At 37.0% G+C, this 15979-nt stretch overlaps 2 protein-coding genes across 2 annotated transcripts; both read right to left on the reverse strand.

Moving 5' to 3' along the window:
* On the reverse strand, window positions 1567-4039 carry LOC107641175. The gene is made up of 7 exons (XM_016344681.1): window positions 3868-4039; window positions 3521-3756; window positions 3233-3313; window positions 3050-3126; window positions 2835-2937; window positions 2103-2353; window positions 1567-1666 (listed from the first exon to the last, which is right to left on the reverse strand). Exons 1-7 carry the CDS (start codon window positions 4037-4039, stop codon window positions 1567-1569), a joined length of 1020 nt encoding a protein of 339 aa, XP_016200167.1.
* LOC110272130 (uric acid degradation bifunctional protein TTL-like) lies at window positions 8460-10265 on the reverse strand. The gene is made up of 4 exons (XM_021123990.1): window positions 10107-10265; window positions 9915-10016; window positions 8814-8907; window positions 8460-8731 (listed from the first exon to the last, which is right to left on the reverse strand). The coding sequence occupies exons 1-4, from the start codon at window positions 10263-10265 to the stop codon at window positions 8460-8462; spliced, it is 627 nt and encodes a 208-aa protein (XP_020979649.1).

Here is a 15979-nt window from a genome sequence, read left to right on the forward strand (position 1 = left end):
TAATTAATAATAATTAATAATAATTAACAACAGAATTAATAATAATTAACGACGATAACATTATAATGATAATAAACCATAACGATACGTAAAACCCTTGGTCATAGCCCGACACCTGGAATTGCTGTTCATGAGGAAGATTTTGCTGCTGAGGTCCAACTGGTTCTTCCTGTTGTTCCTGTGGCTCATTCGCGTCAGCCTCTTCACCTGCAACTCTATCTGACAGTCGCAAGTGATCCCATACTGCTGTGTGTACCAGTTGTAGTATACCTAGAGAGGATGAAGGTCGACAATCTCCTCCCATAACTGCAGTGTGTTATAGCGGCCAGATATCCACAAGGTAACCCACTGAATGTTCCTCTCTCTAGTCATGGTTCTGTGGACCTGTCAACCGCTTGCAATGATCACGACCAATCTCGAATGCCGGGCCTGGTGGAAGCTGTTGCAGCCCGAATTGTCGTCTAACTCGGTCTGTCGAGTGCCACTCTATACACTCGAATGACACTAATGGCGACTTTGTGGAGTACATAAACAAAGTTACAGCGAGGTCTGTCGGAACCCCACTCCCATATATGGCCGCCATATAAACTGCAAATTAGTAACCACGAGGCCGATTAGTAAAATTATTATTGTAAATAAGCAGCCTAACATAAATGGATGAAACTTACATCGTCGACTCCCATGTCATTGAGTCCTCGCCTAAAATGCACAGTAGGCTTCCGTATATATCGTGTATGCCGACGCCAATGACTCCACCTAAACAATATTAGAATGATTGCATTAAGAACAACAACAACAACAATAATAATAACAATGGATTTGGATCCTCTAAACTTTGAATTTCACTTTAGAGAGTAAAGTTTGATCTCTCACCATTTATTTCATAGGTGGGACTAAGAGAAAATATGAGAGAGAAACCATTCAAGGGTGAGAGATCAAATTTTACTCACTAAAGTCAAATTCAAAATTTAGAGAATCCAAATCCAATAATAATAATAATAATGATAATAATAATAATAATAATAATAATAATAATAATAATAATAATAATAATAATAATAATAATAAACAATACCGTCGTGCAAGTGGAATCCCAATATCGACGAGTTGATCGCTGGGAATAGGCGTCAGGAACGGCATACGCTCCCACGCCCAAACAAAAAGTAGTATGAGTGGCTCATCCATCTCTTTACAGTTGTATCGTGATGCATGACACAACGATTTGTACAGATGTGCCAGACTGGCACTACAGCAGAGGCGGAGCATAGCGGCGTTTTTTAACGATTAGCGGCGGTTTTAAACCGTCGCAAAATCAAAGGCCGGCGGCTCTTCCAACCGCCACGGTTATGGGCGCGGGGATTATATTTGGCAGCGGTTTTCAATAACCGCTGGCATAACCACCGCCAAATTAATATTTCGCGGCGTTTGTTCATAAAACTGCCGCCAAACGTGGGTGACACAATTACTAGCATGTTCACCGGCGGTTCCAAAACCGCCACTATTCTCTTTGATCTTTTCATGATGTCGCTTGTTTTGCTGCGCTTTTAGAGCCGCCACAAAACGGTACTATTTTTTCCGAAGCATTTTCCGGCGGTTACAAACCGCCGCTATCTTTGACAATTTTCCAGTTACTTTGTGCAATTTTTCTTGCGGTTCTAAATCGCCGCTAAATTAAGAATAATTAAAAAACAGGAAATTTGAATTTTTATTAAAAAATCGTATAATTTTTAATATAAGAGCTATTTTTTTCTTTTGTGGCTTTTTAGATTTTTGTAATATCCTAAGTGTTAATATTTTAGACCTTAGAATGTAAAATTATAGAAAAAATAAATAAATTATCTGCAAGCCAAAATAATATTTTCATAAAAATATGAAGAGTACAAATCTCTTGCAAAGAGTTGCATAGTCTAATTCAAAAGAAAAATACTTGATTCGATCCAAAATATCTCTAATCCTACTATTATTGTTCACTCTTTCGTTCCATGGAACTCATCCCTACAGCAATGTCTTGCGGCAGCTCCTCACCCTGCCTTTGAAAAAGATAAATCAGAGCTCTCTCCATCGCCTGCATCTTTTTCTTATCTGCTGCTGTCTTGTCTTACATCGCCTTCCTCTTCAACTTCTCGCCTTCCAATTCTGCCTGCAGTGCAAACAACTTCCTCTGGGTCTCCTCTACTTTGACTCTGTTGCCTGGTGCATGTGAATTCAAACCAAAGAGTTGGGTAGGAGTCGGACCGAAACCCACACCACGTACTCTACCCGGTTTTTCTTTACCAAAAACCTGAGCAATGGAGTCATTTTGAGACAACACTCCAGAAGATTCATCCTGTTGCTCAATCTCCTCAATTCTTTCCTACAGACACAAATTAGCAAATACAATCATAGCATTTATCGGTCTATGTCAATAAAAACTCAGTCAAATATGAGAGAAAGATATATGGTTCGAAAGTAATTTATGTAAAAACAACCAAAATAACGCACGTCACATAGGATGTTGCTAACACTATAAAAAGAAATAAGGAATAACTTAAATTGATTTATTTCAATTTCAACCTAACTGTCTCTAAATTACATAGAAGTTTAAACTCTCTAGAAACAACTGAGGTAAAATAGCAAACTAAATAAAAGTAACCAGCGTTGGAAAAAGAAAATTTCCTTTGGTCCATTTTGAATTAGGATTAATAGATACTCATCTTTCAATACCTTTTTGCTATTTCCAACCCAAGTCCAAACCATTCAGCAAAGAAAAACAGAACAAAATATAATAGAGAAATAAACTATTAACGTATTTGAAAACATAATTTTATCAAAAATTTATGAGAAGTAGTAATTACACCAATTGCCCTTGCTTCATCATTCATATAGGAGCCATCATTTTTTTTTGTGCACTTTGATCCATAACTCTCCTCTACCGAGTCTCCTTCCTTGTTCTTCAGACTGTAACAATAATGTTTACACCATTACCGTATTCCACACAATCAAGGAAACTTAAGTCATATAGATAGTCCAAATAGTGAATAACAAATGGAGTTCCTCTTCTTCCATCTACCGTGTGAAGTTTTTCGAACCGCCAGTGTGGGTATATACTTGTTTTGATCGATTAGTCGCGTTCTTCTTGCACTTCTCCTATTGGTCCATAAGTGCCAAATTAAAGTCACGATTAGATATTGATTTAAAAGCACTTAATGCTACATAAAATACAGCACAGTCTACCAATGGTATACTGGATTACCTTCGTCTCAGGTTTGGCACGATATTCTAGGAGCTTTCTCCAATGCTCTCGATCAATTTTCGGCGGACGGTGCTCGATATTCTGCTCAAATGTAAATGTTGGCTCGTAAAAGGCATTATACAACCTCAGCCTTGTTTCCTTCCAAGACTTTCCCATACTTTTCAAAATATATTTCTTGATACTGCCTTCACTATCTTCGTCAAAATAAAAAATTTGTTAACATATAATACAATTTGTCAATAATTGAACAATAAGCAGATTTATTACAAAGGGGATATAAATCTTTACCTTGACACATTCGTTATAAACCTTGTCTTTAGTGGTAACCTTATGCCAACTTTCCTTACCAATAGAAAATTTTTCATAGTTAGATCCCAGTAGACCAAGCACCCCACTCAATAGTCCAGCCTCGTCTCCAATTGACTGCATTTCGTTATTGAATATGAGCACGATTCTTCTACCGTTAGGCCGTTCCATAGCCTCCCTCACGCTTAATCTTTCCGGCTTGACTGTGCCGTCAGAATCTATAAGCCAAATATAAATCCTTATGTGTGCATCCGTTGTTGACATTATGCACGAAAAAAATTATACAACATAGCTCAAATCGATTATAGAAAAATTATAAAATACGTTACCGATGATCTTAACTGTCCAAAACTCTGTAGTCTTGCATCTTTTGCAACTCTGAGCTCCAGATGCACTAAAGTGGTCGTCAACTTCATGATCACGCAATTCTACCTCTAGAGCATTACCCTCGAAAAGGGTCTCCTGGCCTAGCTCCGAGTTGTGAACGCTATTTGTGCTCATCTGTGTAGTAGGCCTTGGTTCATTGCGCAGTGGACGAAATGGACGGGAAGTTGGAGGGATACCGTCACCACCGGCCAGGAGGACTTAAGAGTCAGCCTGGTGGGAACGTGAGGCCGAAGGCGGAGCGGGTAGAGGTTGCTGACATCCTGGTCCTGATTTTGGCTTTTTCGTGTGCCGACCTTTCCTAGCCATCTTAAAGCCCTAACACCAGGGGGCAGGATAAAAATAAAGTCAAATTAAAGTCCAATTAAGATGATTTGTTAGTAATCAGAGCAAGTTCGAACAACATTCATCAACAATTATAACAGAAAAAATTACTCAAGTAGAAGGTAAATACATGTTTCATAATCTGGGTCTTTAGTAGTAAATAGTAATGATTTGCTACCAAAATTTAATAGATGCATTTGACCAATATTGCCCGGTACTTCAGAATAATCAGCAATGTAAAAAACCAAATGATTGATGCATCTATAAGTGTATCTGCACAAAATTTTGGTGATTAATACAGTTATTTGAATGCATTTACAAGCACAATACAAGTGCACCAAAATTGGGGTAAGCGAGATTTATCACTACAAAAGCAAATCATGAACCTTGAAGGGCAAAATCAAGTTATAACACCAAATGAAACCAAAATAAACAAAATATAAAGCCTAGTAAACATCACACAACGGACAGGACTATATTGTGCTTACACCCACTACCATCAATCAAATTGAGATACCTAGCGTTTTCAATGAGTGGAATTTCGTGTGGCAAGAGAAGAGAAGATGTTCAAACTATAGCTGTGTGTTTTTAATCCCCAAAATCCCTACCCTTCATCCTTTCTTCTCAATTAGATTAAACTCCCAAGCATATCTTAAGATAATATGGACACAGTAAGGAAAAGCCATCTCGATAAAATGTTCCATTTTGGTAAAAAAAGAAAAAAGAAAAAAAGGAAGCATACTTTGATAATATCAAAAATAAAATAACGTTTCACCCATGACTATATTCCTGATTTGTTCACGACCAAAGTCCAAACACAAAATGCTTTTAATAATGTGTACCAATGGTAACGTGTTCACAGGCGGGAAGTTACAACACATAACACGCCTACTGTGCTAACTAAGTAACTATGTATATACCATGATATGAATATATCAAATGTACATCGAAGGATCACAGATGTTGGTGTTTGGTGAGTGCTGTTTCTCTTTCTGTAATAATGAAGAACCTTGTTTTAGCACTTTTCCTTATGAAGTTATGATGATTTCTTTACTATACAAAATTAAGTTTGGTTAGTTTATTAATTAGTTCATTAATTAATTTAAATAAATGTTAGAAACATAATTTTATTTTGTGTATATAATAATTGGTTAATAACAAATTTTCAAACTATAACTGTGTGTTCTTAATCCCCAAAATCCCTACCCTTCATCCTTTCTTCCCAATTAGATTAAACTCCCAAGCATACCCTAAGAGAATATTGACACAATAAGGAAAAGCCATCTCAATATCAACACATAGATGGAATAATGATATGAAGAACTCCTAAACTCTAGCACTACTCATGAAAACATCAGCAATATAAAAGGCTTTAAGATTTTAAACACACTTATGAGATTCAAATTCATTCAATGCCCTCCAGACACCTACCAAGTTGATCAAAAGGGCATATATGATAAATCAAGTTGTAGACGGCATAAATGCAAGCTTATGATGATCCCAAGTTCATCAAAACATATTAAAGTATGAATCTTCATGGGAACAAATATGCAAGTTAATCACAGTAGTAGTAATGAACCTATAGTCCACCTCTCATCCTAAATTGTGAAAGTAAACACACCACCTGTTTCCCAACAAATATTGACAGATAGCAAGATATATTGAATATCCAATGCTTCTTATAAGTCCCATCATGACTATAATAGTCAATTAATAATTAAAAAACACACTAATTCACCCAATTAAATGCATGTTCTATTTGAAAGCCGGACAAGTTGACACATAAACTTCATTGACTTGTTCGAACACCTACTGCAATCACATTAGAACATCACAAATGTTATTGAAAGAAATTGGGGTGGTTACCGGAACAGAGAGGGCGGGCCTAACAGCAGTCCGGAACCAACGACTACCAAAATAATAGAGAGAGCGACGTGACCGGCAGGTTCTGGAACCTGAAAATCAAGGATAGAGATGGGCAGTTTTCCTTGGCGACAACAAAGACAGGCCAGATTAGTGAGCTAGGGCTACGTGAGTTATAAAGTGTATAAGGAGTGAGGAGAAGAGGTAGGGAGCAGCTAGGATTTTTGAAATTGGGTAGAAACAGATCCACTATTTGTTATAATGAGTAAATATTGCCCAAAAAAAAAAGAAAAAATTAAGTGAGACGCGGGAATGATTATAGCAAGAGGAAACTGAAACACTAAAAATATTGTAGAATCTAAATTTATTACTGATTCTTTAATTTTGAAACAACAACAACAACAACAACAACAACAACAACAACAACAACAACAACAACAACAACAACAACAACAATAATAATAATAATAATAAGAGAAAATTCCACTCCCCTCTCCTGCGAGATGCTAAAATGACACTCCCCTCCTCTCTATTTTATTAATGTATATTTTCCTCCCTTCTAACTTTTAAAATACCTTCTCTTTAATCTATTTTAAACTTTTCGTGTTAACTAATGTTAACTTTATCCATTTTTTAGAGAAAAAATAAATTATTTTTTAAAAAATATCCATTAGAAAAAAATTTATTTTTTATCATTAAATTTTGCTTACCAAAATACCCTTTAATAAATTATTCTTTTATTGATTAAATTGTATTTTTAAAATAATTTAATAATTATATTATTTTTTTTACAATATCCTCCAATAATTTTTTAATTTTGGTAAATTATAATTTTACCAAAATTTCTGTTAATAATTTATTTGTTATACAACGTTTGGCAATTGACCTCACCAATGAGAACTACATGTCCTAATATAAGAGCTTTCTAAATTGCACCCGAAAAATAAGAGTTCGGAACATCTGATTCTGAGCAGCTAGTAAAGCTAAGTTGATACTTTGGATTTTTGTTGGGGTGGAAAAACCAAAATGGCTTCCGGTTTCAACAGGGCCTTTAAGATCTTCATCAAACATAGCAAACAAATAAATTTAAATTTGACTTTTGCCTTTTCTCTGTTGATAATTTATGTTAGAGCCTTGCATTTTTTAGAATTAAGTTCAAATTCTGTTGATGCTTCAAAGCATCAGATTTTTGTAAAAGTTATACAATATTCGATTTTTGCATGTCTTTTGAAGACTTCATTGTATGCTTTTGTGCCTTGTCTTTTTCCTCCCACATTTTACAGGTAATCTGTTGCAGTCAGCATTTTGGTATGGACTTATTGTCCATTTCAGGATCTATCCCATAATTTATGCCATCCCTATTGTCCTGGTTCTTGATCCAAATTTCTTACCATCCGATCGGAAACCTATCCTAAAGAATTGGACTGCTGCTCAACCAGAAAGACTCAATGATGGAAATTGCTTGTGTTCCTTACATAATCTCTTAAAATGCATATTTACCAGGAAGAGGCTGTTGTTTGGACGGGTTTCGGTAGCGGTTTTCTTCTTATTTACTGGTTTGTCCTGTTATTTATATGGATGGAAATTCTTACATGAGGCACTACTATACCACCTTACTAGAACAGTCCCAAGGCACAACTTCTCCATCTATTTCTATCACATCTATCTTCACTATGGTTATGATATTTCAGTGGTGGAGAAGCTTATCTCATTTTTGCCGCAGTTCATGGTGCAGCTGGTTCTAATTTTTCTGTTTTGCAAAGGATTTGCCATTCTGTCTATTTGCTCAGACTGTAGCATTTGTAGCATTCAACAAGGTTTGCACTTAAATTTTCCAGTAGTTATTATTCCCATTTAATTGTTTGCAAGGACTTTGCACTTAAACATAAGCATTCAACACCGTGCACTTGAAATAGTGACAATTTTGTGGCACTTGAAACCTTGATTTCTGTGTGTATCTTGAATGATACAAGTGCAGCATAGATATTATGCAGTGCCTGGAAAATCAAATTGGGCTTGTTGATCATTTGGCATAATTTTATTGCCAACAACAATGTACCTGAATTTGACATAATTTTAGGGTTGTATATTCCATGCGGAACAGAGCAGGAATCATAGCAAAACAGGTCACTTATTGTCCCAAAAAATTTATATTAATCAGCATCTTGAAGTAGTCAAAATAAAAAAATGCAGAAAGGTAAAACAGTAGACCAATGGTCTTCAATGTAGCATACTAACAATCCCTAAAAACAATATGAAGAGTTATAAAGTCACGACAACTTCAAAACACAAGTCTTGGGCATCCTATAAATCTGAAACCAAATTCTTCAATTATACTATTGCAACATCCTCAAGGGTTCAGGTATCGTGTCGCCCACATAGCTAGGTGCCAGGCATTCTTCTTATCAGGAGACATTCCACTATATGGATATTCATTCTTGTCCGGCATTTTATTGAGGTCATATGATAGCATCGAGGCCTTTTGTCCAGTAGAATCAGCCTCTTCAGAGCTATCGGAGGAGACAACGGCCTCTTTCTCCACTGAATCCAAAACCACCTCCCCCGTTTCTACGGATGCCTCATGAATCTGGTATCGAGATAACCCTGAGAGGTACATCATAGCTAAATATAGGTGCAGAATATCAAGAATTAGTGTATGAACATAATCATATTAATTCAACAACAAAAAAGTTGATAATCTTACGTTCCCATAGTCGTTCAAGTCCATGTTCTATGAGTTTGAATTCCTCTCGTGCTGCAATATCCAGTTCAACAACAAGAGTATTTTCATAGTGTACCTGCACAACACACCACCAAAATAATGTAGAAACACTTTTTGTAAAAACCTGAGACAATGTAATCCCTTACAATATATGATATATAAAATTATTCAAATCATTCCAAACCTAAAAATTAGAATACTGGTGACTCGCTAGTTCATTACTATACATTTTTATTGATATAGCAAACAGATTAGATCGCAAGAAGACTATGGCATCAAAGAAAGAGAACACAAGTAACAACAGCAACATAAGAAATCTTTGGGGTTGCTCCTTCTACTCAAGTCAGAATAAAAAAATTAGCCTCATGCACACAGTTGAATTTATGACGTAAAATTAAAAGATAATCCACCTTCAGCAATATCCGTTAATGATATATATATATATATATAATTAATATATATATCTTCCCATATAAAGAAGCATGCGTTAATCCCATGCATTCGAGCCCTTCTAGAAGAATCAACCATTTGTACTTTATAAGAGAAATTACTATTAAAATAGGATAAGGATAATAAGCCTAAGTAATCCCAGAAGTCAGATTCATAACAGGGCTGAGAATTTCCCATTATATATATATAACAGTTATCATCATGACTTTATCTTCATGTAGTTTCAGAATTTCCTTTAATTTATTACACCCGCATAGATTAGAAAAGGTTTTTGGGTGCAGTTTGACAATTTCTTAAGAAAAAAGACTTAAAAGAATGTAATATCATAACCATATAGCTAAACATAGCTTCTCCTGTTACATGGCATTTTGACACCACAAAAGGGTCTATATTATATGATTGAGTACGACAATAGGGTCTCTATTATATGCTATTAAGTTTCTTCTAGCAAACATATCTCATCAAGTTTATTTTGCTATACAAAATACAATTAAACTACCCAGCCTCAATAGTGATTCAGCTAAATGAACCAAATTTATTAATTTTAGAAAGCAAATATCATGGTTTAGTTATCTAGATAGAGAACTGTTATATACTTTAGATAAATAGCAAGGAAAAACACCATTATTTTACCTTCACCTCGTCAAGTATTTCCTGTGAGCACCACGTTTTCGTATTTGTTATAAACTCAAACCCAAATTTAGCCCGGTACTTTCGGTCCCAATGAAGCAATTCCTAAAATTTAAACATAACCATGTGAATATGGGTTTCATTCACGGATAAGAAAAGGATTTACAAAATTAAATTGGGTAGCAACAAACAAACCCTCGTCATTGAAGCCGGGGCATGACGAATGGCTCGATAGAGGTGACTGGGTCCAGAGAAGGCATCCAACCATGATTGTATATGGGACTCTTTAAACCACGACTGTCTTGTAAATGTGGTTGCGTCCTCCAACGAAGAGAAAGGAGACACATCTATCATCTTCTCTGCGAACCAACGGCTTTTGGAAATGAGAAAGAAGTCTCCGCTCTCCAATTTCCCTTAAAGTCAACGGAGATAGAAAGAATGTCCAAGGACAGTATAAAAATGTGATTGTAGGAAGACTTGAAGGAGAGGTTACAGCATTGTGAAGACCCAGTTAAATAAAAGAGCTTTATATGAGAGAATAAGTTTAAAAAAATCTAAATCACTCAATCAATTCAACCTATTGTCTAATGATATGACTAAAATACAATCCACTAAATACAACCCAGTATTTTAGGAATCGGCTGCCTCATCACAATCTTCAACCCCGTCGGTAATGGACTCCTCTAAATCGTCATTTCTTGTCAACCGCAGGCCTTCGACATCAAATTCAGGCAAGCTAGTCATACAAGACTGTGGATGAAGGTCGACCTCACAATGTTCATAATCTTCGCCCATATCAAATAAATCTCTTGGGTTCACATGGACTACTACACTCCATCCGCTCTCCACCTCATCCTCCACATAGAACACAAGACGCGCCTCAGATGCCAAGATGTACGGCTCATTGTCTTCTCGATCACCAGTGTGAATCGGTGTGGCAAAATCGACACAGGTGTGGCCCAAAACATCTTGTCAGATGCCTCTCCCTGACGTGGTATCTGTCCAAAGACACTTGAACAAGACTACAGTGAATTGACCACTGTAATTTAGCTTGATGATGTCTACTAATCTCCCGTAATACGAGACACTACCAACAGCAACATTGGCATCCCGTTTACTTGCATAACTTCTAGTATCCGAAGTGACATAAACCCCACTATTCTGTGTTTTCATCCCTTCCTCCCTCGACATGGTCCTAAATTTAAATCCATTGACGTTGTACGCCTGATAGCGTTTGGCCTGAGGAATCAGACCGCAGGCGAGCCACTGCAACTCGTTCGAATGATTGGTGCTTCCAAATGGGACCTGGCATTGAACGATTAGAGGCAAGAAAGCATCAAAGGGTAGTAGGATCCTCGGATATTAAAGATTACCTCATGCCTGAGCCAGTTCAAAAATTTTCTATGCACAACACTATCTATGTGAGACTGGGACCTTGTTTTACTTTGCAGTTTTCTCTTTGTGATGGCTCTGTACTCACTGTGCACACAAAAAGATACTTCAAGTTCAGTACTATCAATACCAAATTGGCTCATTGTATAATTTTAAAACTCAGGCTCTGTACGTACTCCAAGAATTTCTCTACAGCAATGCAGTTGACCAGTACATACGATGTGCTTGAAGCTTTTCGGTTGGTGTTAGTGTGAAAAATGAAGCTGCCCCGACCGTCTTTCCAACCTCTGGGAACATGCTGGCAATCTCGCTCGGCGGAGCATCGCTCGGCCAGTCGTCAACGCGTGTCGGTCGGTTGATCATAGTCTCGACGTTATCTAGGTATCTTGAACAGAATGTGAGAATCTCCTCGGATAGGTAGCCCTCTGCAATCGATCCTTTCGGTTGTGTCCTGTTACGCACGTACTGCTTGAGACGACATAGGTACCTTCGAGAACATAACATATAAATTACTAGGTGACAGCTATCCTAATAAAACAGGCCGAGAAAGCTTAAGTAGATCTTTACCTCTCGATTGGGTACATCCACCGGCAGTGCACTGGGCCACCGAGACGTACCTCCTCAACCAAATGCACCGTTAGATGAACCATAACTGTGAAGAAGGAAGGTGGAAATATCATCTCCATGTGGCACAGAATATGGACCACACGATCCTAAAGGAGAGTAAGTTGTTGAGAATCTATGGATTTACTGCATATTAGTCGGAAAAAGGCTGATAAATTAGCCAAGACAGCGGACACTGGGGTGGGCAATACGTGTTTTGACGTAATTGGCAATATATGTTCCATTAGAACATGGCAGTCATGACTCTTCAAACCAAATAACTTGCACTGTTTTAAGTCAACACAGCGAGAGATGTTGCTAGAGTACCCGTCTGGAAAGACCACATTCTTGATGGTCCTAAGAAAAACATCCTTCTGTGGGTTCGACATGGTAAAGACTGCAGCGGGATACTTTCCACCTTCAAGTGGTAACATATCATGCCTGATTCCCATCAACTGGAGATCTTTACGAGCTTTTAGGTGGTCTTTGAATTTACCGCTCTCATTCAACATGGTGAATACAATGTTGTCGCACACATTCTTCTCTATGTGCATGACGTCAAGGTTGTGACGTAATTTGTTATTCTCCCAGTATGGCAGATTAAAGAATACACTCCTCTTCTTCCAGGGTGACTTGTCTTGCACCACGGTCTGTTGTCTGCATCTTTTTTTACCGCCCACCGCTTGCACCTTACCCTGTGAGACGGGCACACCCTCCAATTGTCTCAGGACATCCCTGCTAGTCAATTTGGTAGGTGGGGATCTATCCTCTACTTTACCATCAAATCTAATCCGGTCTTGTCTATATCTATGATCGCGATTCAAGAAGCGACGATGACCCATATAACACCATTTCTGACTGAAGGTGAGTCGCCTAGTCTCGGCATCCAAATTACACGTGGGGCAAGCTCTCCCGCCGTACGTATTCCAACCAAATAAATTGCCCAAGCCAAAAAAATCGCTGATAGTCCACATCAACGCAGCATGAATCTTGAATGTTTTCTTCTCACTGGCGTCGTAGGAATCAACACCGGCCCACAACTGCTTCAACTCATCAATCAGGGGCTATAGGTATACATCTATGTCATTGCCAGGCATTTTAGGACAGGGAATAATCATAGAGAGTATAAAGTTGGTTTGTTTCATGCAAATCCATGCGGGTAAGTTGTATGGAATAAGAATCACTGGCCATATTGAGTACTTTGAATTGAGGTTTCCATAAGGATTGAAGCTATCACTGGCCAAGGCTAAGCGAACACTTGCGCGGATCGCCAGAAAAGTCAGTATATCTCATGTCAAATGCTTTCCGACCCTCGCCATCTCTGGGATGCCTCAAGAAACCGTCAGAGTTGGTGCCTCTCTTGTGCCACAACATGTCCACAGCTGTCTTGCTGGACATGAATAATCGCTGCAACCATGGAATCAAAGAAAAATAACAAAGAACTTTCGCCACTTGAGGTTTACCATTCTTCTTGACAATGGCGTTGATCCTTACTAAAGAATTCTTCCTGATCTTTTGCTTCCACCTGGATGCTCCACACCGTTTGCATCTAGACAGGTCGTGGTCGGAATCCTGGTATAGCATGTAGTCATTCGGACATGCATCTATCTTCTTGTACTCGATACCCAGCTTCCTTATGATCCTCTTGGCATCGTGCAAGGTCTTCAGAATCTGTGCATGCTCAAAGGCATCCCCCAATAGCTCTAGAATCAGTCTGAAAGCCTTGTTGCTCACTCTGCACATGCACTTTATATGGTACAACCTCACCAGGAAAGACAGCTTCGAGAATCTAGAACATCCCGGATATAATTCCTGCTCGTCGTCCCTAAGCAAGTCTTGAAAGGCACGAGCCTCATGACTAGGTTCATTAGATAAGTACGGCAACCCATCTGCAACGTCTCTAGCATGCCCATCCATGGAATCTTCATCCTCACTCTGCAGTCCCGACAAATTGAATGCGTCGTGGATCATGTCACGCGTTTGATCTCCTGAATTTATAGTGGGATCTAGTTCTTTCCTACCGCTGGGTCTCTCATCTACGATCCTCTCATCGTGATGTAACCAAAAGGTATAGTTAGGGAAAAATGGTTTCAGCAGAAGATGATCGTATGCAGCTTCTCTAGTTTGGAAAAACCGGAACCCACACAGAGGGCATGGATAATGTATCATCCCATCGGATGATGCATTGTCAAATGCGAAGTCAAGGAATCTATTCAGTCCATCTCTATATTCTACACTACCTCGTGGCTTTATAATCCAGCTCTTATCAATGTCTAAATAAATGAATTAGCACATACAAATAGATAATTAGTAAAAAAAAGACATGGAACTAAAAAAATAAAAAAAATGGGGTGTGTGTTAGGAGAACCAATAATAGTCTATCACAATTATGATATGGGAGAGTACCATACGTAATAAACTCGACAATATATTACAAGCAAAACCATGTAGGGAGCGACGGAATAACTCAAAAGGGAAACAGAAACAAAGTTACTTGCATCCCGGATAACATGAAGCACACGAAAGGTATTGGGAAGGAGGCTTACTCATTGTAAAATTCTGTGATTTCTTAAAAGAATACTGGTAGAAAAAATTGCTGGTTCCAAGTCCAAAAAATAAAAAGACAAAAAAAGCTTCCTTAAAAAGTGAAAAAGAAAACAAGATTAAATGTTAAATTTTAAAAATAAATAAGTCAATAAATATAACTAAAAAATCATAATGTACAGTGAATAAAATCTTCAAAATATCTTAGAAATGAAAGACATAACAGGATTGAAAGTTAGAATTAAAAGACAATTAAAAAAAAAGCTAGGTTAACAATTATAACAGATAGAGGATAGAATCTTAAAATTGTAGATATATTATGCCTTGTATGCTTATAAGAAAGTCATATTATAGTTCCCCTATCCTGTTTTCGACCGTGTAAATAGAATAAATTAGTTCAATGAAAAAAATAAATTATTAACCCCTCATTCAAGAATATTTTATGAAAAACACTAAACACAAGCTTCTCATCAAGATGCTTTGTTTAGAACCATGCCTGATCCATCATTCAAGAATGAATTAATGGAGACTTCAAGCACAAAAAGTTTGTCTATGAATTTGCTTTGAATTCAGTTGCAATTATTGATCTTATAATATAAGAGCATGACCAAATCCAATTATCCAAACAAATTTGTGATGGATCAGCATGAAAGTATTATGTACATCAAATAAAGCCACTTTATTCAATGACTCTATTGCTTTCTGTTACGCCAGCAAGATTCAATGCTTAATTTCCTTTTAATTTGATCTTTGTGTTACTTTCAAATTGATAATGTCACCTTATTTAAGAGATATTATTCTCAATATAAAATGCATTTACGACTAGATCTTATCAACTTGAGATGTGACCGTTTGAAACGATCAAATTGAAAGTAGCATTCCTTCTAGATAGCCATAGTCAATGCAATCAGGAAATTATTATCGACAAGGTCCAAGAACTTGCATCCTCATAATTAAAACTAGATTAGTCCAGATATTATTATCGTCAATGTCCCAGAACTTGCATCCTAATTAAAACTAGATTAGTTTAGGATTCCATATAAGATTATTTAATTAATAATACAACAAAAACAAGAGTAAATACTAAATACTCAATCCAACCATGACCATTTACTTGTTATAGAATGAATGCTAACAAAGTTGAATCAATAATCTCTGTCCTATGTAACCAGCAAGTATATTGAATTAGATATGTAGAATTACATTAGGACTGTGTTATGACTATTGCTCAGAGCAAATGAATCAACAGGAGTTTAAGAAAATGGTGCATTAAAAGAGGTGAATTGCAGAAAGGGAGCTATTAACTATTTAAATCAACTTCTCTACTACTATATAAAGGTGTTGGCTACTTGGCAGAGTTTAACTACCATGCCTTGCCATTGCACTGAAATGGAGCTATTAACCAGCAAGTATCTTACATTTTCTACGAATGTTTTTTTTTTCTTTAACAACACCTATTGGCACTTGTTAGGAATCTAATAGAAAATTTATATAACATGAGAATATAATTATAAAATTTTAAACTATAG

This window comes from Arachis ipaensis, chromosome B05, assembly GCF_000816755.2.
Source record: "Arachis ipaensis cultivar K30076 chromosome B05, Araip1.1, whole genome shotgun sequence".
Classification (NCBI taxonomy): Eukaryota; Viridiplantae; Streptophyta; class Magnoliopsida; order Fabales; family Fabaceae; genus Arachis; species Arachis ipaensis.

What these genes read in the sequence shown, in the direction of transcription:
- LOC107641175 (XM_016344681.1), bottom strand. Translation starts at nt 4,039, where the DNA reads ATGAGCACAAATAGCGTTCACAACTCGGAGCTAGGCCAGGAGACCCTT. An exon ending in TTTATAACGAATGTGTCAAG is followed by an intron (nt 3,314 to 3,520) that starts GTAAAGATTTAT and finishes ACATTTGAGCAG; the next exon opens with AATATCGAGCACCGTCCGCC. An exon ending in ATGAAGCAAGGGCAATTGGT is followed by an intron (nt 2,354 to 2,834) that starts GTAATTACTACT and finishes TTGTGTCTGTAG; the next exon opens with GAAAGAATTGAGGAGATTGA.
- LOC110272130 (XM_021123990.1), bottom strand. Translation starts at nt 10,265, where the DNA reads ATGATAGATGTGTCTCCTTTCTCTTCGTTGGAGGACGCAACCACATTT. An exon ending in CCCCGGCTTCAATGACGAGG is followed by an intron (nt 10,017 to 10,106) that starts GTTTGTTTGTTG and finishes TTTAAATTTTAG; the next exon opens with GAATTGCTTCATTGGGACCG. An exon ending in AAATACTTGACGAGGTGAAG is followed by an intron (nt 8,908 to 9,914) that starts GTAAAATAATGG and finishes TGTGTTGTGCAG; the next exon opens with GTACACTATGAAAATACTCT.